This window comes from Entelurus aequoreus, linkage group LG25, assembly GCF_033978785.1.
Source record: "Entelurus aequoreus isolate RoL-2023_Sb linkage group LG25, RoL_Eaeq_v1.1, whole genome shotgun sequence".
Taxonomy (NCBI): domain Eukaryota; kingdom Metazoa; phylum Chordata; class Actinopteri; order Syngnathiformes; family Syngnathidae; genus Entelurus; species Entelurus aequoreus.
In genome coordinates this window covers 4,486,085-4,513,350 of record NC_084755.1, presented here as the reverse complement: position 1 = coordinate 4,513,350, position 27,266 = coordinate 4,486,085, and the positions used below count along the sequence as shown (strand labels likewise).

General features: G+C 37.5%; 2 protein-coding genes across 2 annotated transcripts in view; one reads left to right on the top strand and one right to left on the bottom strand.

Annotated features, from left to right (window-relative positions):
- Positions 1-22,890, bottom strand: part of aspdh (aspartate dehydrogenase domain containing) — a 24,874-nt gene extending 1,984 nt beyond the window's left edge. The window contains exons 1-9 of the mRNA XM_062036932.1: positions 22,750-22,890; positions 22,367-22,649; positions 22,086-22,286; positions 12,443-12,551; positions 12,221-12,365; positions 7,314-7,398; positions 1,957-2,106; positions 1,624-1,847; positions 1,420-1,559 (exon numbers count right to left, since the gene is read on the bottom strand). Of these exons, the coding sequence (XP_061892916.1) occupies positions 1,420-1,559; positions 1,624-1,847; positions 1,957-2,106; positions 7,314-7,398; positions 12,221-12,365; positions 12,443-12,497 (799 nt within the window). The 5' untranslated portion in view covers positions 12,498-12,551; positions 22,086-22,286; positions 22,367-22,649; positions 22,750-22,890. The remainder of the gene's footprint in view (positions 1-1,419; positions 1,560-1,623; positions 1,848-1,956; positions 2,107-7,313; positions 7,399-12,220; positions 12,366-12,442; positions 12,552-22,085; positions 22,287-22,366; positions 22,650-22,749) is intronic.
- Positions 21,899-27,266, top strand: LOC133642624 (lysoplasmalogenase TMEM86B-like). The gene is made up of 3 exons (XM_062036934.1): positions 21,899-22,348; positions 22,393-22,630; positions 26,585-27,266. Exons 1-3 carry the CDS (start codon positions 22,298-22,300, stop codon positions 27,034-27,036), a joined length of 741 nt encoding a protein of 246 aa, XP_061892918.1. The 5' UTR covers positions 21,899-22,297; the 3' UTR covers positions 27,037-27,266.

Here is a 27,266-nt window from a genome sequence, read left to right as displayed (position 1 = left end):
GGCATGAAACATGGCCCACTCGGATGTATCTTGCCTCCCTCTGAACATGGTCAAAGCTCTCCTGAAGGTTGGAATTTAAACTCCCTCTGAAGCAAGACTCTGCTAGATTGTTCAAAGCAGATCCTCGTTTGGACCTGCCAAGTCTGACCTGCACCCTGTCGCCAGGTGGTAATCAGTTGACAGCTACGCCCCCTCTTCCATTCGGATTGTCCAAGAGGTGGGAACGCAAGTCGGACAACACAACCATGAAGTCGATCATCGAACCGTGGCTCAGGGTATCCTTGTGTCAGGTGCACATATGGGCACCCTTTTGCTTGAACAGGGTGTTTGTTGTGGACAATCTGCAACCACCACAAAAGTACAATAACAAAGCACTTTTCAGGTTCAGATCAGAGGGCTGTTCCTCCCAATCACGCCTCTCCTGGTCTCATTGTCGTTGCCAATGTGAGCTTTGAAGACCCCCGGGAGAACAAGGGAATTGCCTAGGGGGACATGCTGCAGTACGCTCTCTAGGAGATCTGAAATGGGCTGGGACCGGTACTGAAGCAAAGGGAGACTACCCCACATATCTATTTGGTTTAACTCCAACAAGTAGCTTGTTGCCTCTCACGGCTTACAACGCCAAGATGGAAGAGAGCCCAGCCCCCCTCCAGAGGACTGTTTCCATAGCCTGAGTCTGACTATCCAGCCAGAACTTCCTAACCTGGCATACCAGCTCAGGCTCCTTCTCCCCCAGAGAGGTGGTATCCCAAATTCCAAGACCTATTTTCTACAGCTGTCACTCATCTCACAATGCACCTGAACCATTTGGTCCCTCCTATGAGTGGTTAGCCTATTGGAGGGGGAGGGGGACCCACGTTGCCTCTTCGAGCTGTGCCCGGCCAGGTCTCTTAGGAGAAGGCCGGCCACCAGGCGCTCGCCATCGAGCCCCAACTCAAGGTGGGTCTCCAGAGACCAGCATCCCCCACCCACCTCTGTAACTGAATGCAGTATATTAATTCTTAAAATAGAACAAATACATTTTTAAGGAAGTGCATTATCAAACTCTGCCTAGTTGCTCCAGGATCGGGTGTTCCAAATTCCAATCCATTATGTAATTCCATAGTAGGTTAGGCAACAACACACATGCGGTGCATGCCTGCAGGTAGCTACAGTGACACAGGAGAAACACGTGTGTGTCTTTGAATAGACCGTGGTCACAACAGCCCTGGTTGCAGAATCCATTGTGCACATTTCAACAAGCATGGCACCGTGACAGGTGAGTGACTACCTCTCATTACCTGTACCGGTACTGGATTGTTGCCTACGGGCCAACCCTCACAGTTGAGCATTAGAATCCATTTATTTTTCGAACGTGCAGGTCTACCTCGCGAGGAGTCTAATTTCTATTCTTTTCTTGCTGATATTTTGAAAACTTACCAAGTAGACTGCTCCAAAACGAGTTGTATGTCGCACTACCGGTTACAGCACCAAGTCGGGCTGGATTCCTCCTCACTGTGCGCACAGAGAATCCGTCCGGGCCCGTCACCTCCACTTCCACTACATGATAGTCGCTCAACCTGCACGGCGAGAAGAACCAGAACATCGGATTCCCAGGTAAAGGTTGCAAACAAGGAGACTCACGCCGTGTCGGACACGATCTCCCCTCGGACACCGTGGAAGCCCAGGTTCCCAGCAGCCACCGCCGCCGCCGCCATGGTGTTGACGTTGTTGGGCGCCAGGGGGCACAGCTCGGCTACCGAGCCACTGAACAAAACCCGCCTGCCCTCGTCTTCGGTCCACTCAGACGGGACGTCTCCTGCCAGCCGGAAGCAGGACGGATGTTTGGACATTCTTATAAACAAATCCTGCGGACAGAGAGATGGCGTGAAGGACTCGGTGGTGACATTTGCTCAATGGCCCAAGTCCTTACAGACGCCCTAAAACCACGCGATGCCAGGGTAAGTCCACTTTCACCTTTAAGGCCTGGCTGTCGTTCAGCCTCTGGATGTCCTGACCGGCCCACAATGCACCACTGGGGACGTAGAGCGTTCTCCCAGATTGCTGAGCCGCCTGGCGGAGTTTCTCATTCAGCTGATGATCGGCGAGGGCTGAGGGAGAACCCACCTGCAGGAGTGAGGACCACCTTTTGTTTTAAGTCCAAACAAGTACTCTTGCTGTATAGAGGATCTTTGACTTGTGTAAAGTACCCCCTGAAAACTAAAGATCTGTCTCTAACAAGAGTGAGATGGTGTTTTTAAGAGCATACTGCACAAAAACGCTAGTCAAAGATCCTCTTTAAAACAAGACTTCTATTTTGTTTTTAAGGACGTTCTTCAGAAGCGCTAGTCAAAGATCCTCTCTAAAACAAGTGAAGTGAATTATATAGCGCTTTTTCTCTAGTGACTCAAAGCTATTTACTTTGAGAAACACATTATCTACACCCAAGTTACATTGAAGGCAGTGAGGGAGCAAGGTAGGTGAAGTTTCTTGCAGTGAAGCTGGATTCGAACCAGGAACCGTCCAGTTTCTGGCCGTCCGCTCTACCATCTGAGCCACGCCACCCCACAACAGGAGTTCTATTGTGTTTTTAAGGGCGTACCTCAAAAACGCTAGTCAAAGATCCTTTATAAAACAAGTATGCTCTGGTGTTTTTAAGGGCATACTTCAAAAACGCTACTCAAAGATCCTCTATTAAACAATAGTTCTATTGTGTGTTAAAGACCTACTGCAAAAATGCTAGTCAAAGATCCTCTATATACCAAAAGTTCTTTAGTGTTTTTAAGAACATACAGTACTACAAATACATTAGTCGAAGATCCTCCGTATGAGAAGAGTTATTTTTTGGATCTTTGACTCGCGCTTTTAAAGTACGTCCTTAAAAACACCAGTGAAGTCGTGTTATATAGAAGATCTTTGACCAGCGTTTTTTGAAGTATATCTCTAAAGACCTACTTGCGCTTGTGTTTTTGAAGTATGCCCAGAGAACAATTGTTATATAAAGGATCTTTGACTAGTGTTTTGAAAGTACGCCCTTAAAAACCCCAAATAACTCTTAGATATAGAGGATTTTGACTTGTATTTTTGCAGTAGGTCCTTAAAAATACCAGAGTACTCTTGCCATAGAGAGGATCTTTGACTAAGATTTTTGCAGTAAGTCCTTAAAAAACACCATAGCACTTTTGTTTCATAGAGGATCTTTGACTAGTGTTTTTGAATTACAACCTTAAAAACACAATCGAACTAATGTTTAGAGGATCTTTGACTAGCGTTTTTCATGTATGCCCGTTAAAACACAATTTATCTGTTTTATAAAGGATCTTTGATTAGAGTTTTTGAAGTACGCCCGTTAAAACACAATAGAGCTCTTCTTTTATAGAGGATCTTTGACTAGCGTTTTTGAAGTAGTTCTCTAAAGACAGCACAACATGCCTGTCATGTACAGGATCTTTGACTTGCGCTTGTGTTTTTGAAGTATGTCCTTAAAAAACACCACATAACAACTGTTGTATAAAGGATCTTTGACTACTGTTTTGAAAGTATGCCCTTAATACCCCAAAGAACTCTTATATATAGAGGATTTTGACTTGTATTTTTGCAGTAGGTCCTTAAAAACACCAGAGCACGTTTGTTATATACACGATCTTTGACTAGCATTTTTGAAGTATGACCTTAAAAAAAACAGGACAAGCGGTAGAAAATGGATGGACCTTAAAAACATAATCAAACGTTTATAGAGTCGTTTTTGATGTACGCCCGTTAAAATACAATTCATCCCTTGTTTTATAAAGGATCTTGGATTAGCGTTTTTGAGGTACGCCCGTTAAAACACAATAGATCTCTTGTTTTATAGAGGATCTTTGACTAGCGTTTTTGAAGTATGTCCTTTAAAAACACCAGAGGATTGTTGTTATAGAGGATCTTTGACTAGCGTTTTTGAAGGAAAGTCCTTTAAAAACTAGTGAATTGTTGTTATAGAGGATCTTTGACTAGCGTTTTTGAAGTACTGTACGTCCTTTAAAAAAACAGAGGATTGTTGTTATTAAGGATCTTTGACTAGCGTTTTTGAAATACGTCCTTTAAAAACACCAGAGGTTGGTGTTATGGAGGATCTTTGACTAGCGTTTTTTAAGTATGTCCTTTAAAAACACCAGAGCATTGTTGTTATAGAGGATCTTTGACTAGCGTTTTTTGAAGTCGGTCCTTTAAAAACACCAGAGGATTGTTGTTGTTGTTAGAGGATCTTTGACTAGCGTTTTTTAAGTACGTCCTTTAAATCACCAGATGATTGTTGTTATAGAGGATCTTTGACTAGCGTTTTGATGTACGCCCGTTAAAATACAATTCATCTCTTGTTTTATAAAGGATCTTGGATTAACGTTTTTGAGGTACGCCCGTTAAAACACAATAGATCTCTTGTTTTATAGAGGATCTTTGACTAGCGTTTTTGAAGGAAAGTCCTTTAAAAACTAGTGAATTGTTGTTATAGAGGATCTTTGACTAGCGTTTTTGAAGTACTGTACGTCCTTTAAAAAAACAGAGGATTGTTGTTATTGAGGATCTTTGACTAGCGTTTTTGAAGTACGTCCTTTAAAAACACCAGAGGATTGTTTTTTCAGAGGATCTTTGACTAGCGTTTTTTTAAGTATGTCCTTTAAAAACACCAGAGGATTTTTGTTATAGAGGATCTTTGACTAGCGTTTTTTGAAGTCGGTCCTTTAAAAACACCAGAGGATTGTTGTTGTTAGAGGATCTTTGACTAGCGTTTTTGAAGTACGTCCTTTAAATCACCAGATGATTGTTGTTATAGAGGATCTTTGACTAGCGTTTTGATATACGCCCGTTAAAATACAATTCATCCCTTGTTTTATAAAGGATCTTGGATTAGCGTTTTTGAGGTACGCCCGTTAAAACACAATAGATCTCTTGTTTTATAGAGGATCTTTGACTAGCGTTTTTGAATCATGTCCTTTAAAAACACCAGAGGATTGTTGTTATAGAGGATCTTTGACTAGCGTTTTTGAAGGAAAGTCCTTTAAAAACTAGTGAATTGTTGTTATAGAGGATCTTTGACTAGCGTTTTTGAAGTACTGTACGTCCTTTAAAAAAACAGAGGATTGTTGTTATTGAGGATCTTTGACTAGCGTTTTTGAAGTACGTCCTTTAAAAACACCAGAGGATTGTTGTTATGGGGGATCTTTGACTAGCGTTTTTTAAGTATGTCCTTTAAAAACACCAGAGGATTGTTGTTATAGAGGATCTTTGACTAGCGTTTTTTGAAGTCGGTCCTTTCAAAACACCAGAGGATTGTTGTTGTTAGAGGATCTTTGACTAGCGTTTTTGAAGTACGTCCTTTAAATCACCAGATGATTGTTGTTATAGAGGATCTTTGACTAGCGTTTTGATATACGCCCGTTAAAATACAATTCATCTCTTGTTTTATAAAGGATCTTGGATTAGCGTTTTTGATGTACGCCCGTTAAAACACAATAGATCTCTTGTTTTATAGAGGATCTTTGACTCGCGTTTTTGAAGTATGTCCTTTAAAAACACCAGAGGATTGTTGTTATAGAGGATCTTTGACTAGCGTTTTTGAAGGAAAGTCCTTTAAAAACTAGTGAATTGTTGTTATAGAGGATCTTTGACTAGCGTTTTTGAAGTACTGTACGTCCTTTAAAAAAACAGAGGATTGTTGTTATTGAGGATCTTTGACTAGCGTTTTTGAAGTATGTCCTTTAAAAACACCAGAGGATTGTTGTTATGGAGGATCTTTGACTAGCGTTTTTTAAGTATGTCCTTTAAAAACACCAGAGGATTGTTGTTATAGAGGATCTTTGACTAGCGTTTTTTGAAGTCGGTCCTTTAAAAACACCAGAGGATTGTTGTTGTTGTTAGAGGATCTTTGACTAGCGTTTTTGAAGTACGTCCTTTAAATCACTAGATGATTGTTGTTAGAGGATCTTTGACTAGCGTTTTGATATACGCCCGTTAAAATACAATTCATCTCTTGTTTTATAAAGGATCTTGGATTAGCGTTTTTGAGGTACGCCCGTTAAAACACAATAGATCTCTTGTTTTATAGCGGATCTTTGACTAGCGTTTTTGAAGTATGTCCTTTAAAAACACCAGAGGATTGTTGTTATAGAGGATCTTTGACTAGCGTTTTTGAAGGAAAGTCCTTTAAAAACTAGTGAATTGTTGTTATAGAGGATCTTTGACTAGCGTTTTTGAAGTACTGTACGTCCTTTAAAAAAACAGAGGATTGTTGTTATTGAGGATCTTTGACTAGCGTTTTTGAAGTACGTCCTTTAAAAACACCAGAGGATTGTTGTTATGGAGGATCTTTGACTAGCGTTTTTGAAGGAAAGTCCTTTAAAAACTAGTGAATTGTTGTTATAGAGGATCTTTGACTAGCGTTTTTGAAGTACTGTACGTACTTTAAAAAAACAGAGGATTGTTGTTATTGAGGATCTTTGACTAGCGTTTTTGAAGTACGTCCTTTAAAAACACCAGAGGATTGTTGTTATGGAGGATCTTTGACTAGCGTTTTTTAAGTATGTCCTTTAAAAACACCAGAGGATTGTTGTTATAGAGGATCTTTGACTAGCGTTTTTTGAAGTCGGTCCTTTAAAAACACCAGAGGATTGTTGTTATAGAGGATCTTTGACTAGCGTTTTTTGAAGTCGGTCCTTTAAAAACACCAGAGGATTGTTGTCATAGAGGATCTTTGACTAGCTTTTTTGAAGAACGTCCTTTAAAAACACCAGAGCACTCTTCTTGTATAAAAGATCTTTGACTAGCGTTTTTTAAGTCGGTCCTTAAAATCACTAGACAACTCTTGCTATATAGAGGATCTTTGACTATTATGAGCCTATTGCTTCTGTTTGAAATGTATTCAGACAAATTGCTGCCCCCTGGTGGTTAGTTTTGTAAACATGTGGTCACCAGAACAATTCAGTAGAACAGCTCTGTTCTAAAAGAACCAATGAACCTCAGCTCCCTTGTGCCGGCAGCACTCATGCAGCCTTGTACTCTTGGACTGGACTGTGGGTTGCCAGATGTTGAAATAATAATGGCCGCCTGTTGACTCATTTTCAGTCGATGGTGAGTCTGCATTGCTGCACGCTGACTACTCTTAAATATTTCTGTGGTATCGTCCCTTGAGACTATAATCATAATAAAAATAAGAATAGTTTTGGACACACCCTTCTTAGTAAATGGTAAATGGGTTGTACTTGTATAGCGCGTTTCTACCTTTTTAAGGAACTCAAAGCGCTTTGACACTATTTCCACATTCACCCATTCACACACTGATGACTGAAGCAACATCTCACCATCAAATGAGAGCCAGACAGGAAGTGGAGCCCAAATTCTTTGACCACCTGAGGATGGCACACCTCTACGATGAGGTCACATGACCTGCAAGAGAAAATCCTGGTGATTCCGGGTAAGCAGGGAATTTTTTGGAACCGGTAAACATGCTGGCTTGAATGTCCAGGGTGAGTGGAGTGTGTGGATGGTAGTTTGATTGTCCAAGGTGTGTGTGGATGGTAGTTTGATTGTCCAAGGAGTGTGTGGATGGTAGTTTGATTGTCCAAGGTGTGTGTGGATGGTAGTTTGATTGTCCAAGGTGTGTGTGGATGGTAGTTTGATTGTCCAAGGTGTGTGTGGATGGTAGTTTGATTGTCCAAGGAGTGTGTGGATGGTAGTTTGATTGTCCAAGGAGTGTGTGGATGGTAGTTTGATTGTCCAAGGTGTGTGTGGATGGTAGTTTGATTGTCCAAGGTGTGTGTGGATGGTAGTTTGATTGTCCAAGGTGTGTGTGTGGCTGGTAGTTTGATTGACCAAGGTGTGTGTGTGTGGATGGTAGTTTGATTGACCAAGGTGTGTGTGGGTGGTAGTTTGATTGTCCAAGGTGTGGGTGGGTGGTAGTTTGATTGTCCAAGGTGTGCGTGGGTGGTAGTTTGATTGTCTAAGGTGTGCGTGGGTGGTAGTTTGATTGTCCAAGGTGTGTGTGTGGGTGGTAGTTTGATTGTCCAAGGTGTGTGTGAATGGTATTTTGATTGTCCAAGGTGTGTGTGGATGGTATTTTGATTGTCCAAGGTGTGTGTGGGTGGTAGTTTGATTGACCAATGTGTGTGTGGGTGGTAGTTTGATTGTCCAAGGTGTGTGTGGGTGGTAGTTTGATTGTCCAAGGTGTGTGTGGGTGGTAGTTTGATTGTCCAAGGTGTGTGTGGGTGGTATTTTGATTGTCCAAGGTGTGTGTGGGTGGTAGTTTGATTGTCCAAGGTGTGTGTGGGTGGTAGTTTGATTGTCCAAGGTGTGTGTGGGTGGTAGTTTGATTGTCCAAGGTGTGTGTGGGTGGTATTTTGATTGTCCAAGGTGTGTGTGGATGGTATTTTGATTGTCCAAGGTGTGTGTGGATGGTATTTTGATTGTCCAAGGTGTGTGTGGATGGTAGTTTGATTGTCCAAGGTGTGTGTGGATGGTATTTTGATTGTCCAAGGTGTGTGTGGATGGTATTTTGATTGTCCAAGGTGTGTGTGGATGGTAGTTTGATTGTCCAAGGTGTGTGTGGATGGTAGTTTGATTGTCCAAGGTGTGTGTGGATGGTAGTTTGATTGTCCAAGGTGTGTGTGGATGGTAGTTTGATTGTCCAAGGTGTGTGTGGATGGTAGTTTGATTGTCCAAGGTGTGTGTGGATGGTAGTTTGATTGTCCAAGGTGTGTGTGGATGGTATTTTGATTGTCCAAGGTGTGTGTGGATGGTATTTTGATTGTCCAAGGTGTGTGTGGATGGTAGTTTGATTGTCCAAGGTGTGTGTGGATGGTATTTTGATTGTCCAAGGTGTGTGTGGATGGTAGTTTGATTGTCCAAGGTGTGTGTGGATGGTATTTTGATTGTCCAAGGTGTGTGTGGATGGTATTTTGATTGTCCAAGGTGTGTGTGGATGGTATTTTGATTGTCCAAGGTGTGTGTGGGTGGTAGTTTGATTGTCCAAGGTGTGTGTGGGTGGTAGTTTGATTGTCCAAGGTGTGTGTGTGGGTGGTAGTTTTATTGTCCAAGGTGTGTGTGGATGGTAGTTTGATTGTCCAAGGTGTGTGTGGATGGTAGTTTGATTGTCCCAGGTGTGTGTGGATGGTAGTGTGATTGACCAAGGTGTGTGTGGATGGTAGTTTGATTGTCCAAGGTGTGTGTGGATGCTATTTTGATTGTCCAAGGTGTGTGGATGGTAGTTTGACTGTCCAATGTGTGTGTGGATGGTAGTTTGATTGACCAGTGTGTGTGTGGATGGTAGTTTGATTGTCCAAGGTGTGTGTGGATGGTAGTTTGATTGTCCAAGGTGTGTGTGGATGGTAGTTTGATTGTCCAAGGTGTGTGTGGATGGTATTTTGATTGTCCAAGGTGTGTGTGGATGGTAGTTTGATTGTCCAAGGTGTGTGTGGATGGTAGTTTGATTGACCAAGGTGTGTGTGGATGGTAGTTTGATTGTCCAAGGTGTGTGTGGATGGTAGTTTGATTGTCCAAGGTGTGTGTGGATGGTATTTTGATTGTCCAAGGTGTGTGTGGGTGGTAGTTTGATTGTCCAAGGTGTGCGTGGATGGTAGTTTGATTGTCCAAGGTGTGCGTGGATGGTAGTTTGATTGTTCAAGGTGTGCGTGGGTGGTAGTTTGATTGTCCAAGGTGTGTGTGGATGGTAGTTTGATTGTCCAAGGTGTGCGTGGGTGGTAGTTTGATTGTCCAAGGTGTGTGTGTGGGTGGTAGTTTGATTGTCCAAGGTGTGTGTGGATGGTAGTTTGATTGTCCAAGGTGTGTGTGAATGGTATTTTGATTGTCCAAGGTGTGTGTGGATGGTATTTTGATTGTCCAAGGTGTGTGTGGGTGGTAGTTTGATTGACCGAGGTGTGTGTGGATGGTAGTTTGATTTTCCAAGGTGTGTGTGGGTGGTAGTTTGATTTTCCAAGGTGTGTGTGGGTGGTAGTTTGATTGTCCAAGGTGTGTGTGGGTGGTAGTTTGATTGTCCAAGGTGTGTGTGGGTGGTAGTTTGATTGTCCAAGGTGTGTGTGGGTGGTATTTTGATTGTCCAAGGTGTGTGTGGATGGTAGTTTGATTGTCCAAGGTGTGGGTGGGTGGTAGTTTGATTGTCCAAGGTGTGTGTGGGTGGTATTTTGATTGTCCAAGGTGTGTGTGGATGGTATTTTGATTGTCCAAGGTGTGTGTGGATGGTAATTTGATTGTCCAAGGTGTGTGTGGATGGTAGTTTGATTGTCCAAGGTGTGTGTGGATGGTAGTTTGATTGTCCAAGGTGTGTGTGGATGGTATTTTGATTGTCCAAGGTGTGTGTGGATGGTATTTTGATTGTCCAAGGTGTGTGTGGATGGTATTTTGATTGTCCAAGGTGTGTGTGGATGGTAGTTTGATTGTCCAAGGTGTGTGTGGATGGTAGTTTGATTGTCCAAGGTGTGTGTGGATGGTAGTTTGATTGTCCAAGGTGTGTGTGGATGGTATTTTGATTGTCCAAGGTGTGTGTGGATGGTAGTTTGATTGTCCAAGGTGTGTGTGGATGGTATTTTGATTGTCCAAGGTGTGTGTGGATGGTAGTTTGATTGTCCAAGGTGTGTGTGGATGGTATTTTGATTGTCCAAGGTGTGTGTGGATGGTAGTTTGATTGTCCAAGGTGTGTGTGGATGGTATTTTGATTGTCCAAGGTGTGTGTGTGTGTGGTAGTTTGATTGTCCAAGGTGTGTGTGTGTGGGTGGTAGTTTGATTGTCCAAGGTGTGTGTGGGTGGTAGTTTGATTGTCCAAGGTGTGTGTGGATGGTAGTTTGATTGTCCCAGGTGTGTGTGGATGGTAGTGTGATTGACCAAGGTGTGTGTGGATGGTAGTTTGATTGTCCAAGGTGTGTGTGGATGCTATTTTGATTGTCCAAGGTGTGTGTGGATGGTAGTTTGATTGTCCAAGGTGTGTGTGGATGGTAGTTTGACTGTCCAAGGTGTGTGTGGATGGTAGTTTGATTGACCAGTGTGTTTGTGGATGGTAGTTTGATTGTCCAAGGTGTGTGTGGATGGTAGTTTGATTGTCCAAGGTGTGTGTGGATGGTAGTTTGATTGTCCAAGGTGTGTGTGGATGGTATTTTGATTGTCCAAGGTGTGTGTGGATGGTATTTTGATTGTCCAAGGTGTGTGTGGATGGTAGTTTGATTGTCCAAGGTGTGTGTGGATGGTAGTTTGATTGACCAAGGTGTGTGTGGATGGTAGTTTGATTGTCCAAGGTGTGTGTGGATGGTAGTGTGATTGACCAAGGTGTGTGTGGATGGTAGTTTGATTGTCCAAGGTGTGTGTGGATGGTATTTTGATTGTCCAAGGTGTGTGTGGATGGTAGTTTGATTGTCCACGGTGTGTGTGGATGGTAGTTTGATTGTCCAAGGTGTGTGTGTGGATGGTAGTTTGATTGTCCAAGGTGTGTGTGGATGGTAGTTTGATTGTCCAAGGTGTGTGTGGATGGTAGTTTGATTGTCCAAGGTGTGTGTGGATGGTAGTGTGATTGTCCAAGGTGTGTGTGGATGGTAGTTTGATTGTCCAAGGTGTGTGTGGATGGTAGTTTGATTGTCCAAGGTGTGTGTGGATGGTAGTTTGCTTGTCCAAGGTGTGTGTGGATGGTAGTTTGAATGTCCAAGGTGTGTGTGGATGGTAGTTTAATTGTGGATGGTAGAAGGGTTGGAATTGGGTGAGAATTGTGGGAGTTGTGCACGTTTGTTAAATTGATCCATTAATTTTTAATGGGTAAAATGTCCCGAAAATCCGGGAATTCTGGGTAATCTTGGATATTTGTTTTTATTTAGTTTTGAAGATGTCATGATTCCTGGTCTAGTTGAAGGTTTTGACACTGGAACAGTTCCGATGGGATGACAACTGGGCTGTGGAGGGCGGCAATTGCGGCATAATAATAATAATAAATAGAATATTTCTTGGTGTAGAATTATATTGTTTGGACATTCACACAATCATAATTATTGTTATTAATATTATTATTCATGAAGTACCAGCCTGGAGCGCACGTTGGGCGACTGCTTTGATCTTTAGAGGCTCGATTGTTTGTTTTTGTTCATCTTCACTTCTACTTAGACCAGGTCACACTCAAAGGCTTCCGGGTGGACTCCCCCCTCCTAAAAGGGGGCGGGGTCCCAATAATAGACTACTTCCTTATCATGTAGAGTATTTGCTGTTAGCGAGGAGGTACCTGTCTGGGAAAGACGACAGGTCCGCAAGTACCAGCTCATCCGGAACCAAACCTCGGAGCTTTGTGGGGTTCCGGTTCCAAACGAAGGCCAGAGTCAAGCCCGCCGAGTCCCCGTCTCGAAGGATCCGTTCCACCAAGTACTGCCCTGCGCAGCAGAACCAAAGACACAAGTCACATTTCCAGGATTTCCTAAGACCGGTTGTACGGCGAGGGTCTTCCCACCGAGATGTCCGAAGCCGACAACGCCGATGCGGCGAGAAGACGGCGGCGTTGCCATTTTGTCGCGATGTCGGGGGCGTTGTGATGATTACACCAGGAACGCAGACTGGGACTGAGGGAGAGAACAGTACAAAGTTTGACCCGTTAATCATTGACACACACACACACACACACACACACACACACACACACACACACACACACACACACACACACACACACACCCTTGTATTTGTTACCTTCTTGAGACCTCCGAAAAATGCTTCTTTAGGACCACCCTTTCTAGATATATAAAGATTTGTATTTACAACATTAATAATATATACATACTATGCAAATATAAAAAAGCTTGTTGTGAAAACTGAGTTGGAATTTCACAAGAAAAACTTAGAATTTTGGCAGTATTATAATAAAAGTCGTCATTTTACTCAACTCAAGTCCAAATTTTACAAGAAAAACTGAACATTTGTGCAATATTATGATAAAAGTTGGAATTTTACTCAATAACAGTCGCACTTTTACAAGAAAAGCTTAACATTTTGACAATTTTATGAAAAGAGTCGTAATTTTCCTCGACAAAAGTCACAATTTTATAAGAAAACTTTAACATTTTGGCAATATTGTAATAATCGGAATTTCACTTGGTAAAATTCTGACAAAAGTCATAATTTTACTCAAAAAATGTCACTGTTTTACAAGAACAACAAAACATTTGGCAATATTGTGATAAATGTAATAATTTTATATGACAAATGTCACCATTTTGCATTAAAAAGTAATAATTTTACATTAAAAAGCAATAACTTTATGAGAAATATTACAGAAACAGAAAGAATATGAGAAATTGTTCTCAATTGTATAAGGAAAAAGTTGACATTGTGAGAAAAAGACTGCTTTTAGTAAAAAAAATTTTTTGAATGTTTTGTTTGTAATTGTTTTTTAGTCTTCATTATTTACTTCAAGTTATTACAGTTTGTCTCTATATACATATTTATTTTATTAATTTTGGCCAAAGGGGGCGCATTTCTGTTTCTTACACACACTTGTTATTTCATATGTTGACCAGAGGGGGAGCACTTTTACAAGAAAAGCTTAACATTTTGACAATTTTATGAAAAGAGTCGTAATTTTCCTCGACAAAAGTCACAATTTTATAAGAAAACTTTAACATTTTGGCAATATTATAATAATAATCGGAATTTCACTTGGTGACGTTTGTCATAAAATTCTGACTTTTATCACAATATTGCCAAATTTTTTGTTCTTGTAAAACAGTGACAAAAAATGTCACTGTTTTACAATAAAAGTCAGAATTTTATATGACAAATGTCACGATTTTGCATTAAAAAGTAATAATTTTACGAGAAATATTACAGAAACAGAAAGAATGTGAGAAATTGTTCTCAATTGTATAAGGAAAAAGTCGACACATTGTGAGAAAAAGACTGCTTTTAGTTCTCTTTTTTTTTTTTTAATGTTTTGTTTGTAATTGGTTTTTAGTCTTCATTATTTACTTCAAGTTATTACAGTTTGTCTCTATATACATATTTATTTTATTAATTTTGGCCAAAGGGGGCGCATTTCTGTTTCTTACACACACTTGTTATTTCATATGTTGACCAGAGGGGGAGCACTTTTACAAGAAAAGCTTAACATTTTGACAATTTTATGAAAAGAGTCATAATTTTCCTCGACAAAAGTCACAATTTTATAAGAAAACTTTAACATTTTGGCAATATTATAATAATAATCGGAATTTCACTTGGTGACATTTGTCATAAAATTCTGACTTTTATCACAATATTGCCAAATTTTTTGTTCTTGTAAAACAGTGACAAAAAATGTCACTGTTTTACAATAAAAGTCAGAATTTTATATGACAAATGTCACCATTTTGCATTAAAAAGTAATAATTTTACATTCAAAATGAATAATTTTACGAGAAATATTACAGAAACAGAAAGAATGTGAGAAATTCTCAATTGTATAAGAAAAAAGTCGACACATTGTGAGAAAAAGACTGCTTTTAGTTCTTTCTTTTTTTTTTTTTTTACGTTTTGTTTTAATTGGTTTTTAGTCTTCATTATTTATTTCAAGTTATTACAGTTTGTCTCTATATACATATTTATTTTATTAATTTTGGCCAAAGGGGGCGCATTTCTGTTTCTTACACACACTTGTTATTTCATATGTTGACCAGAGGGGGAGCACTTTTACAAGAAAAGCTTAACATTTTGACAATTTTATGAAAAGAGTCGTAATTTTCCTCGACAAAAGTCACAATTTTATAAGAAAACTTCAACATTTTGGCAATATTATAATAATAATCGGAATTTCACTTGGTGACATTTGTCATAAAATTCTGACTTTTATCACAATATCGCCAAATTTTTTGTTCTTGTAAAACAGTGACAAAAAATGTCACTGTTTTACAATAAAAGTCAGAATTTTATATGACAAATGTCACCATTTTGCATTAAAAAGTAATAATTTTACATTAAAAAGTAATAACTTTATGAGAAATATTACAGAAACAGAAAGAATGTGAGAAATTGTTCTCAATTGTATAAGAAAAAAGTCGACACATTGTGAGAAAAAGACTGCTTTTAGTTCTTTTTTTTAAAAAATGTTTTGTTTGTAATTGGTTTTTAGTCTTCATTATTTACTTCAAGTTATTACAGTTTGTCTCTATATACATATTTATCTTATTAATTTTGGCCAAAGGGGGCGCATTTCTGTTTCTTACACACACTTGTTGTTTCATATGTTGACCAGAGGGGGAGCACTTTTACAAGAAAAGCTTAACATTTTGACAATTTTATGAAAAGAGTCGTAATTTTCCTCGACAAAAGTCACAAATTTATAAGAAAACTTTAACATTTTGGCAATATTATAATAATAATCGGAATTTCACTTGGTGACGTTTGTCATAAAATTCTGACTTTTATCACAATATTGCCAAATTTTTTGTTCTTGTAAAACAGTGACAAAAAATGTCACTGTTTTACAATAAAAGTCAGAATTTTATATGACAAATGTCACCATTTTGCATTAAAAAGTAATAATTTTACATTAAAAAGTAATAACTTTATGAGAAATATTACAGAAACAGAAAGAATATGAGAAATTGTTCTCAATTGTATAAGAAAAAAGTCGACACATTGTGAGAAAAAGACTGCTTTTAGTTAATTTTTTTTGTTGAATGTTTTATTTGTAATTAGTTTTTAATCTTCATTATTTACTTCAAGTTATTAGAGTATGTCTCTATATACATATTTATTTTATTAATTTTGGCCAAAGGGGGTGCATTTCAATTTCTTACACACACTTGTTATTTCATATGTTGACCAGAGGGGGAGCACTTTTAAAAGCGACACAGTCAATTTGAAAAATCCCTCCTTTTTGGGACCACCCTCATTTTGATGGATGTCACCAGCAGGGGTGCAAATGAGATCTCTATTTTTTGTTTTTTGCAATGTGCTTAAGGCCGATGACAAAGGAGTCAGGGACCACAGATGACAAAGGAGTCAGGGACCACAGATGACAAAGGAGTCAGGGACCACAGATGACAAAGGAGTCAGGGACCACAGATGACAAAGGAGTCAGTCAGGGACCACAGATGACAAAGGAGTCAGGGGCCACAGATGACAAAGGAGTCAGGGACCACAGATGACAAAGGAGTCAGGGACCACAGATGACAAAGGAGTCAGGGACCACAGATGACAAAGGAGTCAGGGACCACAGATGACAAAGGAGTCAGGGGCCACAGATGACAAAGGAGTCAGGGACCACAGATGACAAAGGAGTCAGGGGCCACAGAAGACAAAGGAGTCAGGGACCACGGATGACAAAGGAGTCAGGGACCACAGATGACAAAGGAGTCAGGGACCACAGATGACTACGGAGTCAGGGACCACAGATGACAAAGGAGTCAGGGACCACAGATGACAAAGGAGTCAGGGACCACAGATGACAAAGGAGTCAGGGACCACAGATGACAAAGGAGTCAGGGACCGCAGATGACAAAGGAGTCAGTCAGGGACCACAGATGACAAAGGAGTCAGGGACCACAGATGACAAAGGAGTCAGGGACCACAGATGACAAAGGAGTCAGTCAGGGACCACAGATGACAAAGGAGTCAGGGACCGCAGATGACAAAGGAGTCAGGGACCGCAGATGACAAAGGAGTCAGGGACCACAGATGACAAAGGAGTCAGTCAGGGACCACAGATGACAAAGGAGTCAGGGACCGCAGATGACAAAGGAGTCAGGGACCGCAGATGACAAAGGAGTCAGGGACCGCAGATGACAAAGGAGTCAGGGACCACAGATGACAAAGGAGTCAGGGACCACAGATGGCCCCTGTGCCGCACTTTGGGCAACCCAGCTGTAGAAGCTAACTGTTAATGTCCACTCTAGTCTTAGTAGCGTAGTGTATTTGTTCATCCTATGCTCACATATAGCTTGTCTTACATCAGCTCCGGAAGTCGAAACTACTTAATATTTTTTATTTAATTATTTTAATATTTAAAAAAATATTTCATTATTTCAGAATGTTATCTATTTTTAGATGTAATTATTTCATGTTTCAAATAGTTATGTCTAGATTTTCAATAGAAATAAATCCATAAATGTGTCATTAACTAACTACGATTGACTACATAAATGTGTTATAAATGTGTCATTAATTAATTCAATGTAAAATCCTGTGTATTTTTTAAATATTAAATCGATACATTTTATGTTAAAATATTTAATAAATAATTAAACAATTTCAAAATGTAATCTATTTCAAGATTTAATTTAATAATTTAATGAATTATTTTATGATTTACAAGAGAAATAAATACATCTAAAAATAATGACTGAGTGTAAATTGGTCATTAATTAATTATGATTAAATACATAAATGTGATGTTAAATATGCCATTAATTAATTCAATGTCATATTCTGTATATTTAAGTAATTGAAACATTTTGTGGTACATTGTTTTATTATTTAATACATAATTCAATCATATCACAATTTAATGACCCATTTCAAAAATTAATGACTTCATGTTTTAATTAATTATTTCATGATTTAGAATATTTAAAAAATGCATAAGTCTATAAAGTATGACGGATTTTAAATGGGTCATTAAATGTGATTAAATGAATGTGTTATTAAACGTATCATTAATTAATTTAATGTAAAATGATATATATTTATTTAACTATTACATTATTTTTATAAAAACATTTTATTTTTACTAAATCATTTAATTATTTCACAACTTAATGATCTATTTCAAGATTTAAATATTTCATTTTTAAATACATATTATATGATTTAGGAGAGGAATAAAATGAATCTATATATAATGACTGAGTCTAAGTGTGTAAATAATTAATTACAATTAAATATATAAATGTGTTATTAAATGTGTCATTAATTAATTTAATAAACAATTATATGTATATATTAAACTATTCAATTGATTATTTGTTTAAATTATTTTAATATTTAATTATTTCACAACTTAATGATCTATTTCAAAATGTAATTTACAATGTTTTAGTTAAATATTTTATATTAAATAAATACATCATAAATACTGGCTGAATTATTAATTCATTACAATTAAATACTGGAATATGTTATTAAATGTGTCATTCATTTAATGTACAATTTTATATACCGGTATTTAACTATTAATTGATTATTTCAATTCAATTATATATTTTAAGATTTAATATATTATTTCATGACCGTAATTATTTCAGCATTTAATTAATTGTTGAATGATTTTTTAATGAACTTGTTTGGTATGGAAGGTCAAATGAGACAAAGTTAAATCAATCACTCACTTTTCAAATAATTACTTCAATGTGTCATTAATTATTCATAATTTAAATTAAATACATGTGTTAATAAATGTTAAAGTGCAGTGAGCTGTTTAATAATTTAAATAATCAGTTATTTCATTAATCATTGATTTCAATATTTCACAATCTAATTAACAATTTCATGATTGAGTTCTTTAATTATTTCAAACGTGTCAGCACTTTGGCGGATAGGGGTAAAGTAACAAAATTCTGATACGTGATTTCATGTAATAAATTATTCCACTTTTAATTCAATTGACATAATTGGTTGAAATAATCCAGTTGGTAAATATGTAGCTTTACATTAATTTATAACACATTTATGTATTTAATTCCAAATTATTCATAATTAACACTTTTGGGTAATTATTTTTTCTGTCAAATGTGAAAAGCGGTGTCAAACACGAGGCAACAGGAAGTTGTTACTGACATCTAGTGGCGGACTTAAGAAGAGCCATGATGACAAAAGTTGTTAATGACATCTAGTGGCGGACTTAAGAAGAGCCATGATGACAAAAGTTGTTACTGACATCTAGTGGCGGACTTAAGAAGAGCCATGATGACAAAAGTTGTTACTGACATCTAGTGGCGGACTTAAGAAGAGCCATGATGACAAAAGTTGTTACTGACATCTAGTGGCGGACTTAAGAAGAGCCATGATGACAAAAGTTGTTACTGACATCTAGTGGCGGACTTAAGAAGAGCCATGATGACAAAAGTTGTTAATGACATCTAGTGGCGGACTTAAGAAGAGCCATGATGACAAAAGTTGTTACTGACATCTAGTGGCGGACTTAAGAAGAGCCATGATGACAAAAGTTGTTACTGACATCTAGTGGAGGACTTAAGAAGAGCTATGATGACAAAAGTTGTTACTGACATCTAGTGGAGGACTTAAGAAGAGCCATGATGACAAAAGTTGTTACTGACATCTAGTGGAGGACTTAAGAAGAGCCATGATGACAAAAGTTGTTACTGACATTTAGTGGAGGACTTAAGAAGAGCCATGATGACAAAAGTTGTTACTGACATCTAGTGGCGGACTTAAGAAGAGCCATGATGACAAAAGTTGTTACTGACATCTAGTGGCGGACTTAAGAAGAGCCATGATGACAAAAGTTGTTACTGACATCTAGTGGCGGACTTAAGAAGAGCCATGATGACAAAAGTTGTTACTGACATCTAGTGGCGGACTTAAGAAGAGCCATGATGACAAAAGTTGTTACTGACATCTAGTGGCGGACTTAAGAAGAGCCATGATGACAAAAGTTGTTACTGACATCTAGTGGCGGACTTAAGAAGAGCCATGATGACAAAAGTTGTTACTGACATCTAGTGGCGGACTTAAGAAGAGCCATGATGACAAAATATGTAAACATGGGATCTTCTTTGTTAAAAAAAGATGATGTGAAAGAGCCATGTGTTCTATGGTTGTCCTCAACTTTGGTGACATCACAACAAAACCTTTGGTGATGATGTCACACCATGACCACACTTCCATCTTTTCTAACTTTGGTGATGATGTCACACCCTGACCACACTTCCAACTCCACTCCGTGTTTGACTTTGGAGACATTTTTTGGAACAGCAAATCGAAGCTGAAGAGTAAACGGTGTAGGATTACTTGATAGGACTATTTGATATGACTTTGATACAACTATCTGATACGACTATCCGATACGACTTTGATACGACTATTTGATAGGACTATTCGATGCGACTATTTGATAGGACTATTCGACGCGACTATTTGACAGGACATTTTGATGCGACTATTTGATACGACTATCTGATAGGACTATTTGATACGACTATCTGATAGGACTATTCGATGTGACTATTTGATAGGACATTTTGATGCGACTATTTGATACAACTATTTGATGCAACTATTTGATACAACTACCTGATAGGACTATTTGATAGGACTTTTTGATGCGACTATTTGATAGGACTTTTTGATGCGACTATTTGATGCGATTATCTGATAGGATTATCTGATAGGACTATCTGATACGACTATCTGATACAACTATCTGATAAGACTATTTGATGCGAATATTTGATAAGACTTTTTGATGCAACTATTTGATACGACTATCTGATAGGACTATCTGATAGGACTATTTGATACAACTATCTGATACGACTATCTGATACAACTTTGATAGGATGAGTTGATACGACTTTGATAGGATGATTTGATAGGACTATCTGATACGACTTTGATAGGACTATTTAATACGACTATTTGATACTACTTTGATAGTCGTATTAAATTAATGATGCGACTATTTGATAGGATTTTTTGATGCAACTATTTGATACGACTATCTAATAGGATTATTTGATTTGACTATTTGATAGGACTTTTTGATGCGACTATTTGATACGACTTTGATAGTCGTATTAAATTAATGATGCGACTATTTGATAGGATTTTTTGATGCAACTATTTGATACGACTATCTAATAGGATTATTTGATTTGACTATTTGATAGGACTTTTTGATGCGACTATTTGATACGACTATCTGATAGAACTATATGATAGGACTATCTGATACGACTATCTGATACGACTATTTGATACGACTATTTGATAGGATTATTTGATTTGACTATTTGATAGGACTTTTTGATGCGACTATTTGATACGACTATCTGATAGAACTATATGATAGGACTATCTTATACGACTATTTGATACGACTATCTGATAGGACTTTTTGATGCGACTTATAGGACTATCTGATACGACTTTGATAGGACGATTTGATACGACTATCTGATACGACTTTTCGATAGGACTATTAGATAGGACTATTTAATACGACTATTTGATGCGACTATTTGATGCGACTATTAGAACTATTTAATACGATTATTTGATGCAATTATTTGACATAACTAATTGATACAAGTATTTGATACAACTAATTGATACGACTATTTGATACAAGTATTTAATACAAGTATTTGATACAGATATTTGATACGACTATTTGATACAAGTATTTGATACAAGTATTTGATACAACTATTTGATACAAGTATTTGAATACAAGTATTTGATACAAGTATTTGATACGACTATTTGATACAAGTATTTGATACAAGTATTTGATACAACTATTTGATACAAGTATTTGATACAAGTATTTGATACAACTATTTGATACAAGTATTTGAATACAAGTATTTGATACAAGTATTTGATACAAGTATTTGATACGACTATTTGATACAAGTATTTGATACAAGTATTTGATACGACTATTTGATACAAGTATTTGATACGACTATTTGATACAAGTATTTGATACAAGTATTTGATACGACTATTTGATACAAGTATTTGATACAAGTATTTGATACGACTATTTGATACAAGTATTTGATACAAGTATTTGATACAAGTATTTGATACGACTATTTGATACAAGTATTTGATACAAGTATTTGATACGACTATTTGATACAAGTATTTGAATACAAGTATTTGATACAAGTATTTGATACAAGTATTTGATACGACTATTTGATACAAGTATTTGATACAAGTATTTGATACAAGTATTTGATACGACTATTTGATACAAGTATTTGATACAAGTATTTGATACAAGTATTTGATACGACTATTTGATACAAGTATTTGATACAAGTATTTGATACAAGTATTTGATACGACTATTTGATACAAGTATTTGATAAGCTACTGGTATGATATTTGCACAAACGTTCCTGAGTGTTTATGAGTTCTTCCAACTTTACCCCACAAGTTGCTGTCCCCGGCGTGGTCCCTCCAGAGAGGTGAAAGGTCGTCTCCTCGTCCCCGATAAGTCTTGGCAGGAGTGGGCTTGGTGATCAGAGTGCAATCAGACAAGGAGGCTCGGTCTAAAGTTCAGCTTTGGCTCTGACGAGGACCGGAGGAGACATTTGTTCCAGGTCAGTGAGGACGACGCTGTAGGATCCCTGCGGACAAGATGGACATCCTTGAGACGGACGCTTACTACAGGCGTCAGAGGAGGAACATGGTGAGGTCTTGTTCGCACCAAGAAGTCCTAACCCTCTCTTTCAGTCCTGTGCTGTGCTCCTCTCCTTCTCCCCGTTCCTGTTGGCCTCTGCCGCCTTCTTCTACCTGTCCACGCCCCACTCGCAGCCGCCCTCCGTCCTGCTGGCGTGTGTCAAGTCAGCGCCGGCGCTCCTGCTGGCCGCCGCCGTGCTGAGTCGGAACGGCGGTGCAGGTGTGGCGGGAGGACTGGTCTTGTCGGCCGGGGGAGACTTCTGCCTGGTGTGGCCCCAGTTCTTCCTCCACGGTAGGAGACATTCTTCCACCTATACGCATTGGACATTCCAAAAAGCAATGTTTGTCATCGATTAGCAGGGAACAACCCCAAAAGTTGCATTCAATTGCACAGTAGGGAAGGGGGTTTACCTGACACATGAAACGTGACACATTTGGCAGTAGAGTGTAGAATATCTTGAAGTTCGTTTTGTGGCAATTCCAACTTTGACCGTAGTTGCTATGTAGAGTGGCGCTTTCCATCATTTTCAAAACAATGAATCACCCTCTTCCTCTCACGCGAGATCCACCCAGGACTGGGTTTGTTTGAATGTCCTCCCTGTGTGATCACACAATTTAGTTTGTTGTGCAGTAGGTCAAAGGTCAGGCCAAAGATTTAGTTATTTCATGTTTTAAGGAATTATTTCATGAATAGAAATAAATACATAAATAATTATTTGACTGCAAATGTGTCATTAATTACATAAATGTGTTATTAGATTAATTTAAAATTCTACATATATATTTAACTATTCAATTGATTATTTTTCATTGATTTATTTGACTATTAAATGAATAATTAAATTATTTTAAAATGTAATAATGTATTTCGGGTTTAATTCTTTCATGATTTAGAATATAAATAAATAAATAATTACTGAGTGTAAAAGTGTAATTAATTAATCACAATTAAATACATGAATGTGTTATTAAATGTGTCCTTAATTAAGTTTATATAACATTCTGTATATTTAACTATTTAACTGATTGTTAATTTTATTCTTATTCTTTAAAAAAATATTTTATTATTTCATGTTTTAATGAACTATTTCATGATTTACAATAGAAATAAATACATAAACAATGATTTGAGTGTAAATGTGTCATAAAATTAATACATGAATGTGTTATTAGATGTGCCATTAATGTCAAATTCTACATATATATTTAACTATTCAATTAATTATTTTTCATTGATTTATCTTAATGTTGAATAAATGATTTAATTATTTGAGGTTTGATTATCTAATGTTTTAAATAATGATTTAGGATAGAAAAAATAAATCTATAAAATATGACTGAATGTAATTGTGTCAATAATGAATTACTATTAAATACATAAATGTGTTATTAAATGTGTCAATAATTAATTTAGTGTAAAATTCTACATGTATTTATTTAAATATTCAATTGATCATATTTTATTGAATTACTTAATTTTAAATAAATAATTGAATTATTTCAAAATTGGATGCCCTATTTCAAGATTTAATATTTCATGTTTTAAATTATTATTTTAAGATTTAGGATGGAAATAAATAAATACTGCTATAAATAATGACTGAATAATGTGTCAATATTTAATTACAATTAAATACATGAATTTGTTATTAAATGTGTCATTAATTTAATGTAAAATACTATATATTTAATTTATTATTTTTATTTATTTCACAATTTAAATATCTATTTCAAGATGTAATTAATTATTTAATTATTTTAATTATTTCAGAGTTATGTACATGTTTAATGATTTTTTTCATGAACTTGGGTGGTATGGAAGGTCAAACGGAACAAGGTTGAATAAATCGATCAATATTCAAATAATTACTTCGATGTGTCAATAATCCAATTTGGCACACGTCATGACAGTTCAACTGGTGTCCTCACTGGCAAAATCCCATTCAAATTCTTGGGGATCTCATAAAATTGTAAAGTTATTTTTAAAATTGTAAATAACATTTATTTTGTTTCTTTTAGCACAACATAATTGTATATAAATTGATTTCTTGTCAGTTATTTACGAGTCCCTTCTTATGCAGTATATTTGGATTTGGTTCGTAATTATTTTTATAATCAGCCTGACCTAAGCCTAACGTTTATATGTTGAATAAATATTTGTGATGAACACATGCTTTCAACTCACATGACAAAGTTGTAAACTGAAAGTAGGTTAGATATAAATATGGAAACCCATTAAAATCGAGCGAAAGAATTATACAAGCGGTTAATAACTTTTGTTGATATTTTTGATTAATAATTAGTATATATTACGAGTATTTACATATACATACGTACATACATGTATGTATGTATGTAATATATATATATATATATAATTAATTATATATATATGTGTTTGTATATATATATATATATATATATATATACATACATATATATGTATGTATATACAGTCGCGATCAAAAGTTTACATACACTTGTAAAGAACATAATGTCAGCTTCTGGTTGAATTTTTGACCACTCCTCTTGACAACATTGGTGCAGTTCAGCTAAATTTGTTGGTTTCCTGACATTGACTTGTTTCTTCAGCATTGTCCACACAGACACACGGGAAGGCCATCCTAAAACCTTAATTCTGGCCTGATTTAGCCATTCCTTTACCACTTTTGACGTGTGTTTGGGGTCATTGTCCTGTTGGAACACCCAACTGCGCCCGAGACCCAACCTCCGGGCTGATGATTTTAGCTTGTCCTGAAGAATTTGGAGCTAATCCTCCTTCTCACATCACATGGTATGGCTTATCACCTGAAATTATGTGGCAAGCCAATCAAATGATGTGGCTTGCCAGATAAAATTATATGGCAGGCCATGTCACACGGTTTGGCTGACCACCTAAAATGACGTGGCGGGCCAATTAAATGATGTGGCAAACCACATTAAATAAAGTGGCGGGCCAATTAAATGATGTGGCTTGCCACCTAAAATTAAGTGGCGGGCCACATTACATGATGTGGCTGACCATGTAAAATGACGACTATATTAATTGACACATCATTTTATTACAAATTAACCAGAGGTATCCACATAAACTGATGTGGCGGGCCATTTGTATGTTGTGGCTTGCCAGATAAAATTATATGGCAGGCCACGTCACATGGTATGGCTGACCACCTAAAATGATGTGGCGGGCTAATTAAATGATGTGGCAAACCACATTAAATAAAGTGTCGGGCCAATTAAATTATGTGGCTGGCCATGTAAAATGATGACTATATTAATTAACACACCAATTTATTATAAATTAACCAGAGGTATCCACATAAACTGATGTGGCGGGCCACTTTAAATGATGTGGCGGGCAATTCGTATGTTGTGGCTTGCCAGATAAAATTACATGGCAGGCCACGTCACATGGTATGGCCGACCACCTAAAATGATGTGGCGGGCCAATTAAATGATGTGGCAAACCACATTAAATAAAGTGGCGGGCCCCCTTACATGATGTGGCTGACCATGTAAAATGATGACTTTATTAATTGACACACCATTTTTATTACAAATTAACCAGAGGTATCCACATTACATGATGTGGCAGACCACATAAAATGAAATGGGAGGGAACAATAAATAATTTGGCTGACCACATAAAATGATGCAACGGGCCTCAATAAATGATTTGGCGGGCCAACTAAAATGATGTGGCGGGCCACAATAAATAACAAAAATATTAAATGACACATAATTTTATCATATGTTAACCCAGTGCTTCTCAAATATTTTTTAGGAAGAAGAAAATATTTTGCGTCCCCCACTCTCCACCATGACTATAAATAGTATAATTCGTCCATAAATGGTTATAAGTACACCTCTGCATAATATTGTACGTTTATTAACATGAAAGGAAACAACACACCGATCGTTCCTCGTCTGCCACCGTGGTTACGAGGAAACCAAGTACGCTTCATCATATTTTGGTAGGGCAAAAAAAACCATCTTCCCCGAGGTCACAGGCGCCCCCCACTATTTGAGAAGGATAACCAGACGCATCCACATAAAATGATGTGGCGAGCCAGTTAAAATGATATGTTGGGTCACATTAAACAAAGTGGCTGACTACATTGAATGACATAATTTTATAAAACGTTTACCAGAGAGAGCCACATAAACTGATGTGGAGGGCCACTTTAAATGATGTGGCCCCTAAATCTGTTAAGTACTATCTAAACTAGGTCTTCTGTTTTAGGAATGGCCGCCTTCGCCGTGGCTCATCTGCTCTACTCGCTGACCTTCCTCTCATCCCGTTATGAGAAACACTCCTCTTCCTCATGCATGTTCCTGATCTATCTGGTCCTGCTGGCCACCGGATCAAGTTTTTTCATATACCTCTACCCATTTCTACAAAAGCAACCAAATTCAGATGTCCAAGTGCCAGCTGTGGGCGTCTACGTCGGCTTAATCACCCTGATGGGCATATTAGCCGTCAGAACGTGCCGTCCTATCACGCTGTTGGGGAGTCTGTCCTTCATAGTGTCGGACATTTCTTTGGCTCTGCTACAGTTCAAGGTCATACCGCCTGTAGAGCACGGCCAGACGGTTGTCATGGTGACATATTACTTGGCGCAGCTACTCATTAGCGTGGGGGATGTGATGGCTGTAGAAAAAGAGAATGACTTTGCAAAATGGAAGAGGTCCTAAGCAGGAACTTTGCTGGGTCCATAACGTGTCGAGACTAACATACTACTGAATGACAGCTTGAAAAAAATGTGTTTGTTTGTATTTTTTGGAAAAAAGATGACTGATCAGTTATTTTGGAATGGTTGTGTTCTGTCAGTGACTTATTGTAACATCCATACAGTATTTGTGTGAGATGTCCTAAGAACTGATCATGTGTGTAACATGCGTTCTTGATAATAAATAAAATAACA

Coding starts and splice junctions, on each gene's coding strand:
- LOC133642624 (XM_062036934.1), top strand. CDS start 22,298: ATGGACATCCTTGAGACGGACGCTTACTACAGGCGTCAGAGGAGGAAC. Junction 22,349..22,392: donor GGCGTCAGAGGAGGAACATG/GTGAGGTCTTGT, acceptor CCTCTCTTTCAG/TCCTGTGCTGTGCTCCTCTC. Junction 22,631..26,584: donor GCCCCAGTTCTTCCTCCACG/GTAGGAGACATT, acceptor CTTCTGTTTTAG/GAATGGCCGCCTTCGCCGTG.